The 17,852-nt window shown below is 40.1% G+C and overlaps 1 protein-coding gene across 1 annotated transcript; it reads right to left on the reverse strand.

Annotated features, from left to right (window-relative positions):
- Positions 1-442: 442 nt before the first annotated feature.
- ZNF709 (zinc finger protein 709) lies at positions 443-17,620 on the reverse strand. Its single transcript, XM_045549780.1, has 4 exons — positions 17,486-17,620; positions 5,173-5,299; positions 4,907-4,967; positions 443-4,370 (listed from the first exon to the last, which is right to left on the reverse strand). The coding sequence occupies exons 1-4, from the start codon at positions 17,486-17,488 to the stop codon at positions 2,633-2,635; spliced, it is 1,929 nt and encodes a 642-aa protein (XP_045405736.1). The 5' UTR covers positions 17,489-17,620; the 3' UTR covers positions 443-2,632.
- Between the last annotated feature and the right edge of the window lie 232 nt (positions 17,621-17,852).

The raw sequence follows: 17,852 nt of genomic DNA on the forward strand, positions 1-17,852 counted from the left end.
AAAAAAAAAAAAAAAATCAACTAAACACAAAAGACAACAATAATGCAGGAAAAGAGGGGGACCTGAAGTCTCTCCTTACCAGTAATTACATTAAACGTAAATGGATTATGCTCTCCAATCCAAAGACAGAGATTGTATTTTAAAATTGAAAACATTAAGGTTTTCCCTAACTTTTATTGAGTAAAAACACCAGATAAAGTCACCTTACAGAAGCCCAAATCCCAAAATAAATCCTTTTGAGTACCCCCTTACTGATATTCCCAAGTCATTTATGGTTTGTGGTCATTCCATTACTACAATTCATAACACCCCTCTCTTGACTACAAGTGTGTTTCTGTGGTCTTCAGCAAGAAGTCAATGAGACAATCATGATTTACATTTTTGGTGTTATGAGGGCATGAGAAAATGGTTTTATGAAAAAAATCATTGCTATATTAATAAAAATTTAAAATTCTCCTGAGGGGGGAGGGAGAATACTTGATCTTGTATGCACAAGCTAATACTGACTCAGAATAATGACTGACAAAATTACAAACTTAATTTGAAAATCCATAATTATAATATTTTAATATACCCTCACAGGAAAGGAAAAAGACAATAATTGATAATATACACATTATTTAAAAGCAGTTAATAAAATATTTCTAAGAAACATCTACAGAAGCTTTTAACAAAAACATGCACATCATTTTTAATCACATACAATGAAACAGAACTTAAAACATACTGAGAAATTATGTTAAACTGTAATAGGAAACACTGACAATCTGCTTGATATGAGGAAGGTGCTCATTCTTACATTGTAGGACTGAGTCAGTGCATTCACTGCACAACACAGTACAGAAACAAGCTCCCAGGTAGTGCTTTTAGACTTGACACTGTAGCTGTCATCTTGGAATCAGAAACACATAGTCACTGGCAGTATTACAAAAACATGTGTTTACTACATAAATTAAGACCTTAGATAAATTCAATCTAGAGATGAGGTGGGTCACAGCATCAGAGAATATTCCCAATCTTGAGAATCTAAATTAGTTGTCTGGTAGACACATTAGAGTTTGTAGGAAAATCCAAACTGCAGTGGATCTTTGAGTGGAACCTAATCTGTGAAAAACTACATCTCTGAAAACATGGCAAGAAAGCAGTTAGTGGTGGTTCTAAGAATACTCTTGATCGGCAGGGCAAAGCATCAGGAAAACTGGAAGGAACCAGGTGTCCCTGAAGCCCCTATGCATCCATCTGTGGATACAAAACCTGGCAAATGCCTTCGTTACTTCTGCCTTCCATTTCTCCTATAAATAGGCTATTGGCAAATTATAACATGGAACCACAGAAGGATAGATTGTAGAAAATATAGGTCACAATATACATGTTAACTTAACAAAATCCAAGAAAGCTATTTCCATCAATAGATTATATTGTTCTATCAAAGGTCTCTCTTCTTAATGTAAAGTCTATTATCCAAATCACAGTCAGAAGGAATGTCAAATAACAGAAAGCAAAAAACGAAAATAATAAGTCAAATGGAGAGTATATTGTATGACAAGCTTTGCACACTCACAAAGTTATTACAACCAATTTTTAGCATGGAGGTCAGAATAAGGCTCCTGGCCCTCTCCCCTAAAAACTTCTTTCAGTCAGAAAGAAAGATGAAATATATATAATGGGTAAGGGATGTCTAGTACCTGCCACACCAGGCCAGTAGGAAAAGCCTAACAATTTCCAAATTGTCACTTTTCAATGGTCCTTTACTCATAGAACAATTTAAAAAATTAAAACTACTTCCATACTAAAAATGTACTTCAATTTACTCATGAATCCAACAGACTTCAAAATAGAAAGACAAAGTTTCAGTAACTGATTTAATGAAAAAACACTACCAATTAAACTTGAGTAATCTTGCTTAACAAAAGCATAAAGAATTCTCTCACTTCAGTGTTCATCATTAAAAGTAATAAATAGAAATCCATAGTCCAGAGATACCCTTTAAGAATGAGCAACTGATAAAGACAATATCTTTATAAGTTTTATAATTTTTTTCATATTGTGAATTTTCTGGAACATACATGAATTAATTTGCATCATGCTTTCCCATATTATCTACATTTATAGGATCCCTCCCTAGGGGGAGTTTTCACGAGTTTGAAGTTTCATACAATAGGGGGTATCTTATGAGCATTTGTTAAAATTGAGAACATTCCGTTATTTCTCACTTTTATAGGATTTCCATCCAGTGTGCATTCTCACAATTTTGTAAGGATGTGGACCAACCGAAGATTTTCTCACATTGCCTATATTCAAGAAGTTGCTCTCTAGTGTGAGTCTGTTCGTCATTTCCAAATAAACTGAGACGACTAAAGGTTTTTCCACATTCTTTACATGTATAGGGTTTATCTCCAGTGTGCCTTCTCATGGTCCTTGAAAGGTTAGGTGACCACTGAAGGCTCTCCCCTATTGCTTACATTTGTAAGTTTTCTGTCCACTGTGAGTTCTTTCTGGTATTTACACCTAGAGAGTTGAAGGTTTCTCACATTTTATATTCACAGGGTTTCTTTGTGGCATGAGTCCTTTCATGTCTTCAAAACATAACGGCACAATTTAAAGCTTTCCCACATTGTTTACACCGGTAGTGTTACTCTCCAGTATGAGTTCTTTCGTGTATCCGAAAGGAACGGGAACACTTAAAGGCTTTCCCGCATTGCTGACATTCATAGGGTTTCTCTCCAGTGTGAGTCCTTTCATGGATTCGAAAGGAGCGGGAGCAACTGAAGGCTTTATCACACTGTTTACATTCATAGGGCTTCTCTCCACTATGAGTCCTTTCATGCATTCGAACGGAACTGGAACAACTAAAGGCTTTACCACATTGTTTACATTCATAAGGTTTCTCTCCAGTGTGAGTCCTTTCATGTATTCGAATGGAACTGGAACAACTGAAGGCCTTACCACATTGTTTACATTCATAGGGTTTCTCTCCTGTGTGAGTCCTTTCATGCATTCTAAAGGAACTAGAACAACTGAAGGCCTTACCACATTGCTTACATTCATAGGGTTTCTCTCCTGTGTGAGTCCTTTCATGCATTCGAAAAGAACTGGAAAAACTGAAAGCCTTACCACACTGTTTACACTCATAGGGCTTCTCCCCTGTGTGAATTCTTTCATGCATTCGAAAGGAACTGGAACAACTGAAAGCTTTGCCACATTGCTTACACTCATAGGGCTTCTCCCCAGTGTGAGTCCTTTCATGTATTCGAACAGAACTGGAACAACTGAAGGCTTTACCACATTGTTTACATTCATGGGGTTTCTCTCCAGTGTGGGTCCTTTCATGCATTCTAAAGGAACTAGAACAACTGAAGGCTTTACCACACTGTTTACATTCATAGGGTTTCTCCCCCGTGTGAGTTCTTTCATGAATTTGAAAAGAACTTGGACAATCAAAGGCTTTCCCACATTCCTTACATTTATAAGGTCCGTTTCCAGTGTGCATTATCATGTGTCTTCGAAAGCTAGGAAGAGAAATGAATGCTTTCCCACATTCCTTACAATCATAGGGTTTCTCTCCTGTATGAATTCTCTCATGTTTTCGAAAGGAACTGGGAAAACTAAAGGCTTTTCCACATTTTTTACATTTATACGGTTTTTCTCCAGTGTGAATCCTTTCATGACTTCGAAAGGATGTGGGACAACTGAGAGCTTTACCACACTGCTTACATTGATAGGGTTTTTCTCCAGTGTGTGTCCTTTCATGTATTTGAAAAGTTTGGTAATATCTGAAAGCTTTCCCACATTGTTTACATTCATAGGGTTTCTCTCCAGAGTGAGTTCTTTCATGGTTTCGAAATGAACTGGGATGACTGAAGGTTTTCCCACATTCTTTACATTTATAAGGTTTCTCTCCTGTGTGCATCCTCATGTGTCCTCGAAAAGTTGTATGATAAATGAAGGCTTTTCCACATTCCTTACATTCATAGGGTTTCTCTCCAGTATGAGTTCTTTCATGTATCTGAAAGGAACTGGGCCAACTGAAAGCTTTACCACATTGTTTACATTTATAGGGTTTCTCTCCAGTGTGAGTTCGTTCATGTATTCGAAATGAGCTTCGAAAGTTGAATCTTTTCCCACATTCCTTACATTCATATGACTTCTCTCCATATTTGTGATATCCATATGGTCTGTGTTCAGTATGAGATCTCATGTGCCTCTTAAGAGATGAATGGCACATATACACTTTTCCACACACATTGCATTCATATGGTTTTACTCCAGTAAGAGTTTTCTTTTTCAGTTTAAGATTCGGAGTTTGACTGAAGGTTTCTTCAAACTGACTATCTTCTTTTCTTTCACAAAGTCTCTCTGCTGTATGACTTCTGTAAAAAATAAGCACATGATTACATTTTTATTAATGATTTTATAATTAATGAATATTAAAGATTTCACAATCATTAATAAGTAGTAACTATATCTTTTACTATTTTATGGGAAAGTGTATGTAACAAATGCTCTGGAAGAGGACCATAGTGATTACTAAAACAGTGAAACTCATAATATGGAGTTTCTGGGTTTTTTTTTTATTTTTTTTATTTTTTTTTGACTAGTCAAGTGCAGTAGTGAGGAGTGGGGAAAGTAATAGAACAGAAGTTCAATCTGTAACTGACTGTGAACAATCAAGTGAGATAACTGACTACCTTCGGACCAGGCAGAGTTTCTTAATATTGTTTTCAGGTGAACTATTATTCAAATGTTGAACATCTATGCCATGTTTAAATAAACTTTCTTGGTGAAAATTTTCTAAAAATAAACAAATATAAAAGTGCACTTATTTGTTTGCTTACTTGTTTTTAAATTTTAATGATACACTAAAATTCTCTCATGGGACAGTACTTTTTTTGTGAGTACAACTCACCTTAGATTTCTCCCCTGGTTTTTATACTGATCCTCAATGTTCTGGTCCTCCCATTTTTTCCCTAAAATGCAGACCCAGAAAAATTATTGTAAATTATTAGAAATCACAGAAAAATTATTAAATGCTAGGTCCAAGCTGAGCTGCTATTCTGCCTGATTTATTTACCAAAGTATTCCCTTTCCACATTCCAAATTTTGGAACCTTGTTGATGAGCAAGAACTACTTGTTCTCTAACTGACTAAGTGAGGGAAAAATTTCATTCTTACCTATAGAGGCCAAGTTAATGAAGGTTTCCTGCATCACATCTCTGTAGAGTTTCTTCTGAGAATGATCCAGCAGAGCCCACTCCTCCTGGGTGAAGTTCACAGCCACATCCTCAAATGCCACCAAGTCCTAAAACATCCCACATATGTGTACAGGAGAATGGGTGAGACTGACAGCACCGGGGATATATAACCTATTTATAAAAAGTTCACATACGATTCTGTGGTGTCCAAACGTTTATTCTATATCGTGGTCGTTGGTACTCTGAATCTCTGTCCACACTCACTTCCTCATAAATTTAACACACCGTGAATATGTGGAAATTATTTCTACATTTTTACTATGATCACTTCAAGTTTTATTGATCTCCAGTGACAGGATACACAGCACCTTGGAGAAATGCTATATGAATGATACAAATATTTCCATTTTAAGACCAGCAATTCCTTGTAAGAAAAATGCTTTTATCTCCTGCCTCGTAATGCACCGTATTACTCAGCATCCAATGAAATACAGTCAAATCTGTATGAAGTTTTAATGAATAAATACATACTGAAGAACTGTAATTTTTTTCTTCTATTTCCTATGATTACCCATGAGAGACCAGGAGGCCTGTGGAAATCCACCTTGTTTGTATCAACATCCAACTGGCAACGTTGTACTGAAGTATTGCGGGTCATTAGGAGTAGCCAGATGCAACTGACAGAATGAAAATATTCTTTTAGAGAAGTATTAATTTTAACTTATTTGTGTAATATTTACCACAGACTCAGTGCTTCCTTTTTCTCCCTGTCCCATTTGATGGGGCTAGGAGGTTACTGGAATGTAAAAGCATAGGCAGAAGGAAGAAGGCACGGCAACTTAGATCTTCACAAATTCCTATGCTCACAAACCTCAAGGCGGATTCTTAACAATTTTTAGCACTCATATGATTGAACTTTACAACCATAGATGTGCAAAAATAAAAACATAAAAAAGAAAATAAATAAAAAGAAAAATGAACAAAAATAAAAATAAAAAAAGGATTGAGCTGATAAGATGCCAGAACAGCTCTTTCCCTCAGAACCATAACAGTGTACCCTGAGCCTTGCTGACCTTGAGGAACAGGTTAAGAGTTATAATTTGCAAGGGAGTTCACTGAAGTCCATGATGACTTCATGATGATTTTTGTCCATGATCACAAATACATAAAGGGTTCAGCAGTGCTGTCCTCCAAAAGAAATCCCCTTTCTCCAGTTTCAGAAAGAAGTGATTCCCAACCAGCCACTCTAGAGGCTGTCCTTCCAGTGTCTCTCATTTTGAACTCCACAAGGTTCACAGCAGCAGGAGATCCCAACACCTGAGTATAGGAATCCTTCAGATGCATAATTCCTCTATATGATGGTCTCCAAAGAAGATCACTAACCTACTGATGTCCATGTACAGGGGACAGAGAATAAGCTTCTGAACAGCAATTCTGATATTAGAATTTACTTATTCAGTAAAGTAAAAGCAGAATATCCACACTTCTCTTGTTGATGGGTTCAGGAAGTATAATGAGCTTCTCAGTTAGCCCTAATTATTCCTTGTACAGCTGATCTGTGTCACTTACTCAAAGAAAGTCCTACTACCCAGTGTGCAGAAGAGAGTTTAACATTTGTAGGCCTGAGACTTCTTACCCTTAGTAATGCCCAATCACAAAGTTTGTCCTTAACTGGTATCTGGGAAGTGAGAATTTAGGAGGGACATCACCAACTTAAGTGATAGGAGTGGCTTAAGGTGTTTAAGCTATTTACATAAACAATATAGGATGTACTGAAAACCTGTTTTCCTTCTTATAATACGGATTTTTTTACATGCCAGAGGTTTCCTATTTGATCAGCCCCCAAAAAGCACTCTGAGCACTGAGTCAATAATGATCTTCCCTGGTGGATGATATATAACATATTGTCATACTTGCTGCTTGGGGAATTGAGCCCATTCCACATGATTATATTAGAAGAGAACATCTGGTAGTTTGCCCTCCTTTCCTCCAGAAAAAAATATAACTAAGCCTAAAGAAGAGGCCAGGTGCAGAGGCTCATGCCTGTAATCCCAGGACTTTTGGAAGCCAAGCAGAGAGATCACTTGAGGCCAGTAATTGGAGACCACGCTGGACAACATAGCAAGATCTTATCTCTACAAAAATAGGAAAAATAAGCTGGCATGGTGATGCATACCTACAGTACTAGGTACTGAGGAAGCTGAGATGGGAGGATTGGTTGAGCCCGAAGTAAGGGTATTATAATACTGCAGTCCCCAACTCCAGGTATGTGGCCCAGTACCAGACCTTAGGCTGTTAGGAACCAGGCTGCATGTCACCACCTGAGCTCCACCTACCCCCCCACACACTCTCCCAGCCCTCCCTGGTCCATGGAAAAATTGTCTTCCATGAAACTTAGGAACTGGGCCCCATAGCAGGAGGTGAGCAGCGGGCAAGGAAGTGAAGCTTCATCTGTATTTACAGCTGCTGCCCATTGCTCACATCACCGCCTAAGCTCCACCTCCCAGCCCCCCAGCCCGTGGAAAAATTGTCTTCCATGAAACCAGTCCCTGGCGCCAAAAAGGTTAGAGACCACTGTTATAATATATGCACCTGACCTTTCTGTAATTCTTATCATCACTGGCAGAGGTTAGTTGACCTGCACCCAGGGTGTGGTTCAGATGTCTAGCATGATGATACCACATTCATGCCAAGAAAGTATGAGTGGGTTCCTTAAGCGAGGTCTCTGAGGAGGGCTGGGCAGGCCTCTCAGGCATCTCTGCTTAATAACAGTGGAATAAGGCCAGGCGAGGTGGCTCACGCCTGTAATCCTAGCCCTCTGGGAGGCCGAGGTGGGTGGATCGCTCGAGGTCAGGAGTTCGAGACCAGCCTGAGCAAGACCCCGTCTCTACTAAAAATAGAAATAAATTATCTGGTCAACTAAAATATATATAGAAAAAATTAGCAGGGCATGGTGGCGCATGCCTGTAGTCCCAGCTACTCGGGAGGCTGAGGCAGTAGGATCGCTTAAGCCCAGGAGTTTGTGGTTGCTGTGAGCTAGGCTGACGCCACGGCACTCACTCTAGCCCGGGCAACAAAGTGAGACTCTGTCTCAAAAAATAAATAAATAAATAACAGTGGAATACACTGAAAGAACTGCACATTTAAGACCTTATTTAAGAAGTCTTTAGAGAACCTTGGAGATAACAGGGAAGACAAGCAAAAATACCAGAGGATATTTTAGCCTTTGACACCTACACCGAAAGTAAATAGTAAACATAATTTACTATTTACCTAAATACTAGAAGGATAAACCTAAAACCTCACACTAAAGACTTATTTATCTCAGTTCCTTTTTTTCTAGTCCATCTTGCAACAAAAAATTACAAGGCATACTAAAAGACTTTAAAAACGCAGTTTGAAGAGACAGGGAAAGCAAAAGAACCAGATTCAGATACAGCAGAGATGTTAGAATTACCAGACAGAAATGTCTAGCAACCATGATTAATAAAGGCTCTAATGGAAATAGTGGACAAAACATGGAACAGCAGGTAGGTAACGTAAGCAGAAGATGAAACCACTAAAAAAGAACCACAAGGGAATGCTAGGAATAAAAAAAACACTTCAATAGAAATGAAGAATGCCTTTTAGGAATCATTAATGCAGTGGACATGTCTGAGGAAAAAAAAAATCAGGGATCCTAAAGAAAAGTAAATAGGGCCGGGCGCGGTGGCTCACGCCTGTAATCCTAGCACTCTGGGAGGCCGAGGTGGGAGGATCACTCAAGATCAGGAGTTCGAGACCAGCCTGAGCAACAGCGAGACCCCGTCTTTACTAAAAAAAATAGAAAGAAATTAACCGGACAACTAAAAATATATAGAAAAAAAATTAGCCGGGCATGGTGGCACAGGCCTGTAGTCCCAGCTACTTGGGAGGCTGAGGCAGGAGGATCGCTTGAGCCCGGGAGTTTGAGGTTGCTGTGATCTAGGCTGACGCCACAGCACTCTAGCCCAGACGACAGAGTGAGACTCTGTCTTAAAAAAAAAAAGAAAAGAAAAAAGAAAAGTAAATAGAACCTTCCTAAACTGAAATGCAAAGAGAAAAAACAAAAAATACAGAACAGAATATCAAAGATCCATGGGACAATTACAAAAGTGTAACATATACACAAGACTATGTAAAGGAGAAAAAAGAGAGAAAGAAAGAAAACAGAATAATTGAAACAATGACTGAGGTTTTCCCAAAATTAATGACAGACACCAAATCACAGATCCAGGAAGCTCAGAGAACACTAAGCAGCATAATTACCAAAAAATGTACACCTATGCACATCATTTGAAAATATAGAAAACCTAACACAAAAGGAAAATATTGAAAGAAGCCAGTAGATTAAAAAAAAAAAACCATAGTTATAAGGAACAAAGATAAATTTAAATCAGACTTCTTTTCAGAAACCATGGAAACAGGAAGAGAGTAGAGTGAAATATTTAAAGTATTTAAAGACAGAAAACTGCCTTTCAGAATTCTACACCAACCAAATTATCCTTCAAAAATAAGGAAGAAGGATTTTCTTAGACAAACAAAAATTGAGGGAATTTGTCCCCAGTACACTTGCTTTGCAAAAAATGTTAAAATTAATTCATTACAAGAAGATAAATGATAAAGAAATATAGAGAGTTTGAGAAAGAAAAGATGAAAGTAAAATGAAATCATTTGGTACTTGGTTTTCTTTTCTTTCCTTTTTTGTTTTTGTTTTTGTTGTTGTTGTTGTTGCTGTTATTGTTTTAGGGACAAGGTCTCACTCTGTTGCCCAGGCTGGAGTGCAGTAGCACAAGCATAGCTCACTGCAGCCTCAAATTCCTGGGCCCAAGAGATCCTCCCACCTTAGCCTCCTAAGTAGCTAGGACTACAGGTGTGCACCACCATGCCAAGTGAATTTTTTTAAAAAACTTTTTGCAGAGACAGGGTCTTCCTATGTCTTCCACACTGGTCTCAAATTCCTGGCCTCAAGCAATCCTCCTGCCTAGGGCCTCCCAACGTGCTGGGATTAGAAGTGTGAGCCACCCCACGTGGCCATTTTTAAATTAATCTGACAGATAAGAGTTTGTTTAAAATAGTAATAGCAATAATGTATACAATAATTATAGCTTATGGATACATACATGAATGACAGCAACATTATAAGGAACAGAGAGGAAGGAATCCAAAATACTCTGTTGTGAACTACTTGCACAGGAAATAAACTTACATAGTGTTAATTGAAAGAGGACTTGGGTTAGTTGTACAGGTATATTGTTAAAGGAAACCACTAAAATTGGTAAAAAAAAGAAAAAAGAAAAAAGAAAAAAAAGAAAAGAAAAGAAAAGAAAAGAATAGAAAAAAAGAAAAAGTACATATTTTTGATATGCAAAGAGAGTAAAAAAATGGACTCAGGTAAAATGCTCAATTAAGGCCAAAGAAGTCAGAAAAAAGGTCAAGGACAAAAAAGAAACAAAGAATAAGGGCAACAGATAGCAATCAAGAAGAAATATGGCAGATATTAATCTAATTATATCAATAATCACTTAAACATCAATGGTCTAAATACAACAATAGAAAAAACTGTCATAGTGAATTTATAAATTACACCTCATTATTTGTATCCTCTAAGAAACATAATTTTAAAATAAAGCATAGATTAAAACTGAAAGGATAGAGAAAGATATACCATGCTAACATTAATCAAGAAAATCCTGGCATAGCTTTATTAAATTCAGACAAGGCAGACTTCAGACCAGGAAAAACTCACAGAGATAAAAAGGGGCATTACATAATGATAAAGGGGTCACTTCTCTAAGATGTACCAATCTTTATTGTATGTGTGCATAATAACAGAGTGGCAAAATGCACAAGGCAAAAATTGATAGAGAAATACATGCAAAGAGAATTACATGAATCCACTAGTATAGCTGGAAACTTCAACACCCTTCTATCAGGAATTAAGAGACCCAGTAGGCAGAAAATCAGGAAGGACAAGGCTGAATTGAACAGCACCATCAAACAAATGGGTTTCATTGAAATCCATGGAATACTTCATCCAACTATAGTAGCATATTCTTCTCAAGTTTACAAGGAACATTTAGCAAGACAATTACACTGTGGGGAAAAAAAACACAACAAAACAGAGAGAACAGAAATCATACACAATATGCCTCAGACCACAATGGCATTAATCTAGATATCAATAACAGATAGTTGGAAAGACCTCCCAACAAATGCTTGGAGATTAAACTAACATTTTTCTAAATGACACATGGCTCAAAGGAAAAATTTCAAGAGCAATGAAAAATTAAAGAGCAAATTAAACCCAAAGTATACACAACAAAAGAAATAATAAAAAGAGAAATTAAGCAAAACCAAAAGTTGGTTCTTTGAAAAGATCAATATATTTGATAAACGTATATTCAAGCTAACTAAAAAAAAGAACAGAAATTACTGATAATCACAAATGAAAGTGGGGAAAATAAAAATGAAAAAGCTATAGATAAAATCCAACATACATTTATGATCAGAAACTGGGAATAAAGAGACCCTTCTCTTTTGAAAAGCAACATCTATAAGAAACCTGCAGCTAACATCACACTTTTTAAAAAGAAAAAAAAATTTTTTTGTAGAGATGGGGTGTTGCTGTGTTGCCCAGGCTGGTCTTGAACTCCTGGCCTCAAGCAACCCTCCCATCTCAGCCTCTCAAAGTACTGAGATTACAGGGTGAGCCACGGCACCCAGCAACATCATGCTTAATAGTAAGAAACTAAGATGCTATCCTGGTAAAATGAACTAGGCAAAAGTGTCACCTCTTACCACTCCTATTCAATGTTATACTCAAAGTATAATTAAGGCAATAAAACAAGAAAAGGAAATAAAAGATATATAGAATGGGAAGCAAGAAATATAACTGTCTTAATTGCCTATGACATCATTGTTTAATTAGAAAATGTCTGCCGGTAAACCTAGCACTCTGGGAGGCCAAGGTGGAAGGACTGCTTGAGATCAGGAGTTCGAGACCAGCCTGAACAAGAAGAGCGAGACCCTGTCTCTACAAAAAAAAAAAAAATTAGCCAGCCGTGGTAGTGCACACCTATAGTCCCAGATACTTGGGAGGCTGAGGCAGGAGGATCACTTGAACCTGGGAGTCTGAGGTTGCAGTGAGTCATGATGATGCCACTGCACTCTGGCCCGAGCAACAGAGCAAGATACTGTCTCAAAAAAAAAAGAAGAAGAAGAAGAAGAAGAAGAAGAAGAGAAAAGAAAGAAAGAAAGAGAACAGGCCAAACTGCGCTTTTAAAAAAAGCACTGGGAATAATTACCCCCTCACTAAATAGGTTTCAATGTTTCAAGGCACTGTTCAATTGATATTGGCCCATAGTAACTAACTTACCTGGGGAGTAAGGTCTGTGGGGTCCCATTGTGTCAAACCAATTTGTAAGTGCAAAGACTTACTTTAAATTTCATTTATGACTCACTCACTGGTTCAGAGCTTAACTGCTATGAGATATTTAGGATAATGGGTGCCATGACCATGAGGAATTCAGGCAAGACAACAGATGATGGTTAAGGTGAGACACACCTAATTGTCCTCTATTTTGTATTCAGAAACTCCCCTAAGATTATCAGGAGATACGTTGCTTAAATTTGGCAGGTCTCCTGGGCACAACTATAATTTGAGCCCTAGTATTGGTTTACCCTATATAAAGCTTTGTCAATTAGTGCATTATGAAAGATGTTAAAATTAAGACAGACCCTATGATGTAGAAACCCTTGTTATATTTTTTGTTATGTAAATTCCTTTAGAATATTTCAGATTTCCAACTGGGTCAAATTTGTGAACCTCCGTTTCAGCATTTTTTCTTTTGTTCCCTTCCTCTCTTCCTTCCTCCCTTGGATTTTGTTTGTTTGTTTGTTTTGTCTCTGGATATATTTCAGGAGAGAAAGTGTCCTCTCTACTCTGATATTTATAAATTTTTCCCTCTAGAGAGCCACAAATCACTATTATCAGGCTTAGGGGCTTCCCTCATTAAGATGGTTGCTTTATAGGGTTTAAGGACTCTGGGCTTCAGTTGGGTTTGAATAAACCCTTTGCAGTACTGCAGGGGAACCATGGGTATTGTCCCCTATAATCCTGAGGGTCAGCATTCCCGCTGCAATAGAGGCAGGGCAGCAATAGCAGCAGCACTTAAGCATCCTGATGAGCCCTGTGTTGTTAGGAGTGTGGACTCAGCCCACCATCTAATGGCTGCTTTTCCCTCTCTCGTTTCTTTCTCTGTTTTTAAAAAAATGACTGCTCTTGCAGTAGTCTTCCCGTGAGTACCTGGTATACCAGGGCTGAGCACATAGGTAGTCACAGCTTCACTCTAAAACACACAGATAGGTCCAGGCCAAGACACACCACCCAGGTCCACAGTACGAAGGGTCCCAATCCTATCTTCCTGTTCCTAAATGCCAAGAAACTATGAAAACTGCTGACTCCAGTCAGCTGAACATAGAACCTAGACTTCGTAAGGCTCAATATGCAACATGCAGAAACAGAGCTCAAAGCAGCAGCTCAAACTGCATGCCAGCCATTGGCAGCAGAGCAGGTTGGCAAGTCAGAACAAGAGAACACAGGCCCACGCAGTGGTGGTCAAGGTCTGGACAATATGCTCACAGCACCAATTCCTATGGTGACCAGCAGAGGTGTGGTTCCAATGTTGACACAGCTTGTCCAGGTGTGCAGCACAAGAAGGCAGAAGTGTGAGGCTTATGATGTCCATGGCCAAAATCAAAAAATGTGGACCTGATTACCCATTATGAAAACTAACACGAGTAAGAAAAACATGCATTTGCAAGTGCTTGTTTTTATAAAAAGAAACACTGATAGAATGCTCAAAAAATTGCCAGAAGTGGGTATTTGGGCATGGCTGGAGCAAGAGCACTGGAGTGGACCATGATATGTTGGCACTGAGTCTTCTCAAATTAGACTTTACTACTGTGGACTTTTTTGAACCTCTGCATACATTAATTCTTGAAAATAAACAGATCAGTTTACATAAATCATATTTTACTACTTAATATTCTTTATTTTTCATTAACTTACTTTTGCTTTTTTAAACTTAAAATTTTCTACATAGAAAACCATTCTGAGACTTAATCATTTAAATATTAACAGTTACCCAAGTGCAAACCATAAAAATGAAAACTTTCAAATGTCTTTCTTATGACAAGCTGCAACATAGTGTATCCTTCCACCATGTCACTCTGGGAGGTATTATCAGGAATGAGTAATATGTTATAATGTATTAGGGTTTGGGCCTAATTTCTTAAATATATTAGGGTTTTCAAAGATATGTATAAGCTTTGAGTAGTTTTCCTATACCAAATAAAAATGAAATTCAATTGCATTTTCCTCTTACCAGTAAAAATGGGAACCCACTTGCAATAGGAATAGTACAGCCTTTTAAATTTCAAAGTACTCAAGGACATGCACATATAAAAACTGAATTAAAAATGAAAAATGTACCTGAGAACATAAATACACCCATCTCTTATCTTGAAGTTCTCTTGCCCAAAGGAACAAATACTCTGTTTGGCTCCAGAATTTTCTTGCCTTAGTTGCATCATGTCTTTCAATCAACTTACATTTCAAGCCCGTGAAGCTAAAAAGCTTACACGTTCACACAGGGAGTAAAATTACAAAGTTTTAACAGAAGTTAGAATTAAAGTGTTACAATATTCAATGGATAAAGGAATCCAAAAGGGAAAAAACCCCACAAATACTCTGATCGCTTCAGATAAGCAGCCTGCTTCCCCACAGTTCAGAAGGACAAACTACATTTAGAACGTTAAACACATACACAAGCTTGGGGTCCACACTCTCCCTGTTGGGGTATAACCCCTAGAGAGGGTCAGTCCCTGGAGAAGGAGGACAGGGACACCTAGGCAGCCACAGGAATGAACTCTGGGAGCCCCACATGCCCTCCTCTCCCCTGGTGACAGGGAAATTGTCCCTTCAAGTCTCATAAGCAAGGAAAGTCTCAGCTGGGTTCAGATTAAATTTCTGACCCAAATGAACTCCCGGATTCATTAACACTGAATCCAGGAGACAGAACTCCCGACCTTTACAAATTTCTCAATATGGAAAAACTACACTGAGTGCAACTACACAACAGTTGCAAAACTCAAACCTGTATGTCTAAAAATAGGCCCAAGGAAACCACAATTACAACCTCAGAAAGGGCATCCCTCCCCCAACCCAACCCCTCACAGTGCATGTGGTTCTTCAGCTTCTGTCACTTGTGCTGTGCAGCTTCTCTCAGTTCAAAAGGCTCCTTCCATGGTGAGTGTGAGCAGCTGGGACACCTGCTGGGGGAGGCTCCCCAAGAAAACCCAACCGGGCCTTCAATAACCTCCCTTTGTAGGCTCAAGGGTGGCTTTAGCTTAGAGTCACTGGCCTCAGCGTCTGTTAACCAGTCTAGTGGCCTGGACCAACAGTGATACACATATGTTCATTCATTCATTCATTCGTTCATTCATTTGTTCATTTATTTAGAGACAGGGTCTTGCTCTGTCACCCAGACTGAAGTGCAGTGGTGTGACTCATAACTCACAGCAGCTTCAAACTCCTGTGCTCTGCTGGGCACAATGGCTCACGTAATCCCAGAATTTTGGGAGGCTGAGGTGGGAGGATCTCTTGAGGACAGCCTGGTCAACACAGCAAGACGTCTGTCTCAAAAAAACAAACAAACAAACAAAAAACACTCCTAGGCTTAAACCATCCTCACATCCTTACACCTCAGCCTCCAGAGTAGCTGAGACCAGAGGTGTCTGACGCTATATTCGGTTAATTTTTTTCTTTTTAATTTTTTGTAGAGATGGGGGTCTAGCTATGTTGCCCAGGTAAGTCTTGAACTCCTGACCTCAAACGATCCTTAAGTACTGACATTTAAATCAAACAAAAATAGTGTTTGAAGAAATCAGCAAAATCACTCAAACCCATTATATACCTATAAAAAAGGGAAGAAAGTTGTAAGACACTTTTTCTAGCTAAACAAGAAAACACACAAGTATCTGTTCCTTTGTGGTGGCTCATGCCTGTAATCCTAGCACTCTGGGACACCAAGGCAGGAGGATTGCTTGAGCTCAGGAGTTCGAAACCAGCCTAAGCAAGAGCTAGACCCCATCTCTACTAAAAGAAAACAATAGAAAAAATTAGCCAGGTACAGTGGCAGGTGCCTGTAGTTCCAGCTACTGGGGAGGCTGAGGGAGTAGGATCGCTTAAGCCCAGGAGTTTGAGGTTGCTGTGAGCTAGGCTGATGCCACGGTACTCACTCCAGCCCGGGCAACAGAGCGAGATTCTGTCTCAAAAAATTTAAAAAAAATTAAAAAAAGTAAAATGAGACCCAGATAAGTGCATAAATCTTTTCAAAGTGACAAACCCAGTGAGGGGCCGTGCTGACCTGGAACCTGTGCTGAAAGGCTAGATCACCCAGGAAAATTTCTACAAAGGAACCTCAAGCCAAAGGAGTTCCCATAGGATGTCAGGTCCCAGGAGAGATGCCGGGTGGAGAAGCATAAGTATTTCATACAATGTAGCTCCAGGTGCTTATATTCTACGTTGTTTTCATGCAAATATCCAAAAACATCAATTAAATCTTTTTTTGAAAAAAATACCATTCATTCCTCTGTGTCAAATGATAATTAAAATACGGCGCTGGCTGAAATGCACACGGAGGACATACAGTTGATAATGACGTTGTGAACTGGAGAGAAGAAGCTGGCATTTGGGAATTCGGGAGGGACCTGGAAATTTAGGGATTTATGGTCAGCCCTAAAAAGAGCCAGGCTCGGGGGCACGGGCACGGATCTGAGAGCTTGCTTCCAGTACACCTGGAAAACTCACGAGTAAATAAGTCTTCCTCCGGGAGACAGAAGGGACTGGGGACCCTGCAGACCGCAGCCCCGCCCACGCACGACCCCCACACACGGAATCGGGCCCCCCTCCCCGATGACCCTCCCGTCGTCACCGCACAATCTGGGACACGCGGGGCTGAGGCCGCGGAGCTGCCCAGAGAGGGCGCCGGGCCGAGGTCGCCGCGCACGGACGCGACAGGACGCCCGGGGGCCCGGCTGCCGGCCCAGCCCCAGCCCGCGGGCCGGAGGGACCGAGGGCCGAGCTGCGCCAGCGGCGACTCGGGTCCGCAGACTCGGGAGCGGACCGCGGGGAGGCCCGGGTCCCGCCACAGCTGGTTCCAACCAGCTCCTCCTCGCGGTCTGGGGGACCCCTGGCCCCGCACACTCACCATTTCCCGGCTCCCGGGGGGTCCCGGCGTCTTCCCCACGGCCCACGCGGCCCGTACAGGTCCCAGCGCCACCCGAGGCCCTGCCGGGGCTGGGAGACCCGAGGCCGAGCGCAGCCCAAGGCGCTGGCTACGTCCTCGCCGTGAGCGCAGCGTCGCCACCCCCGACCTCCCGCCGCGCCTTCCCGGCGGCGCCTCTGATTGAACAGTCAGAGCGCAAGGACCCGTCTCTTTTGCCTGATTGACAGCCGGGCCGGAAGTCGCGTAGCTGAGCCCACCCTGCGTTCGCCCGGCGCCAGGCGTCTGTCCTGCCAAGGATATTTCCATTTACGCAGAACTTGTTCCAGACCAGCTCTCACACTGGTATCTG

Source organism: Lemur catta, chromosome 1 (genome assembly GCF_020740605.2).
Source record: "Lemur catta isolate mLemCat1 chromosome 1, mLemCat1.pri, whole genome shotgun sequence".
NCBI classification, from domain to species: Eukaryota; Metazoa; Chordata; class Mammalia; order Primates; family Lemuridae; genus Lemur; species Lemur catta.

What these genes read in the sequence shown, in the direction of transcription:
- ZNF709 (XM_045549780.1), bottom strand. An exon ending in CATTAACTTGGCCTCTATAG is followed by an intron (nt 4,968 to 5,172) that starts GTAAGAATGAAA and finishes TCTGCATTTTAG; the next exon opens with GGAAAAAATGGGAGGACCAG. An exon ending in AACCAGGGGAGAAATCTAAG is followed by an intron (nt 4,371 to 4,906) that starts GTGAGTTGTACT and finishes TATTTTTTACAG; the next exon opens with AAGTCATACAGCAGAGAGAC.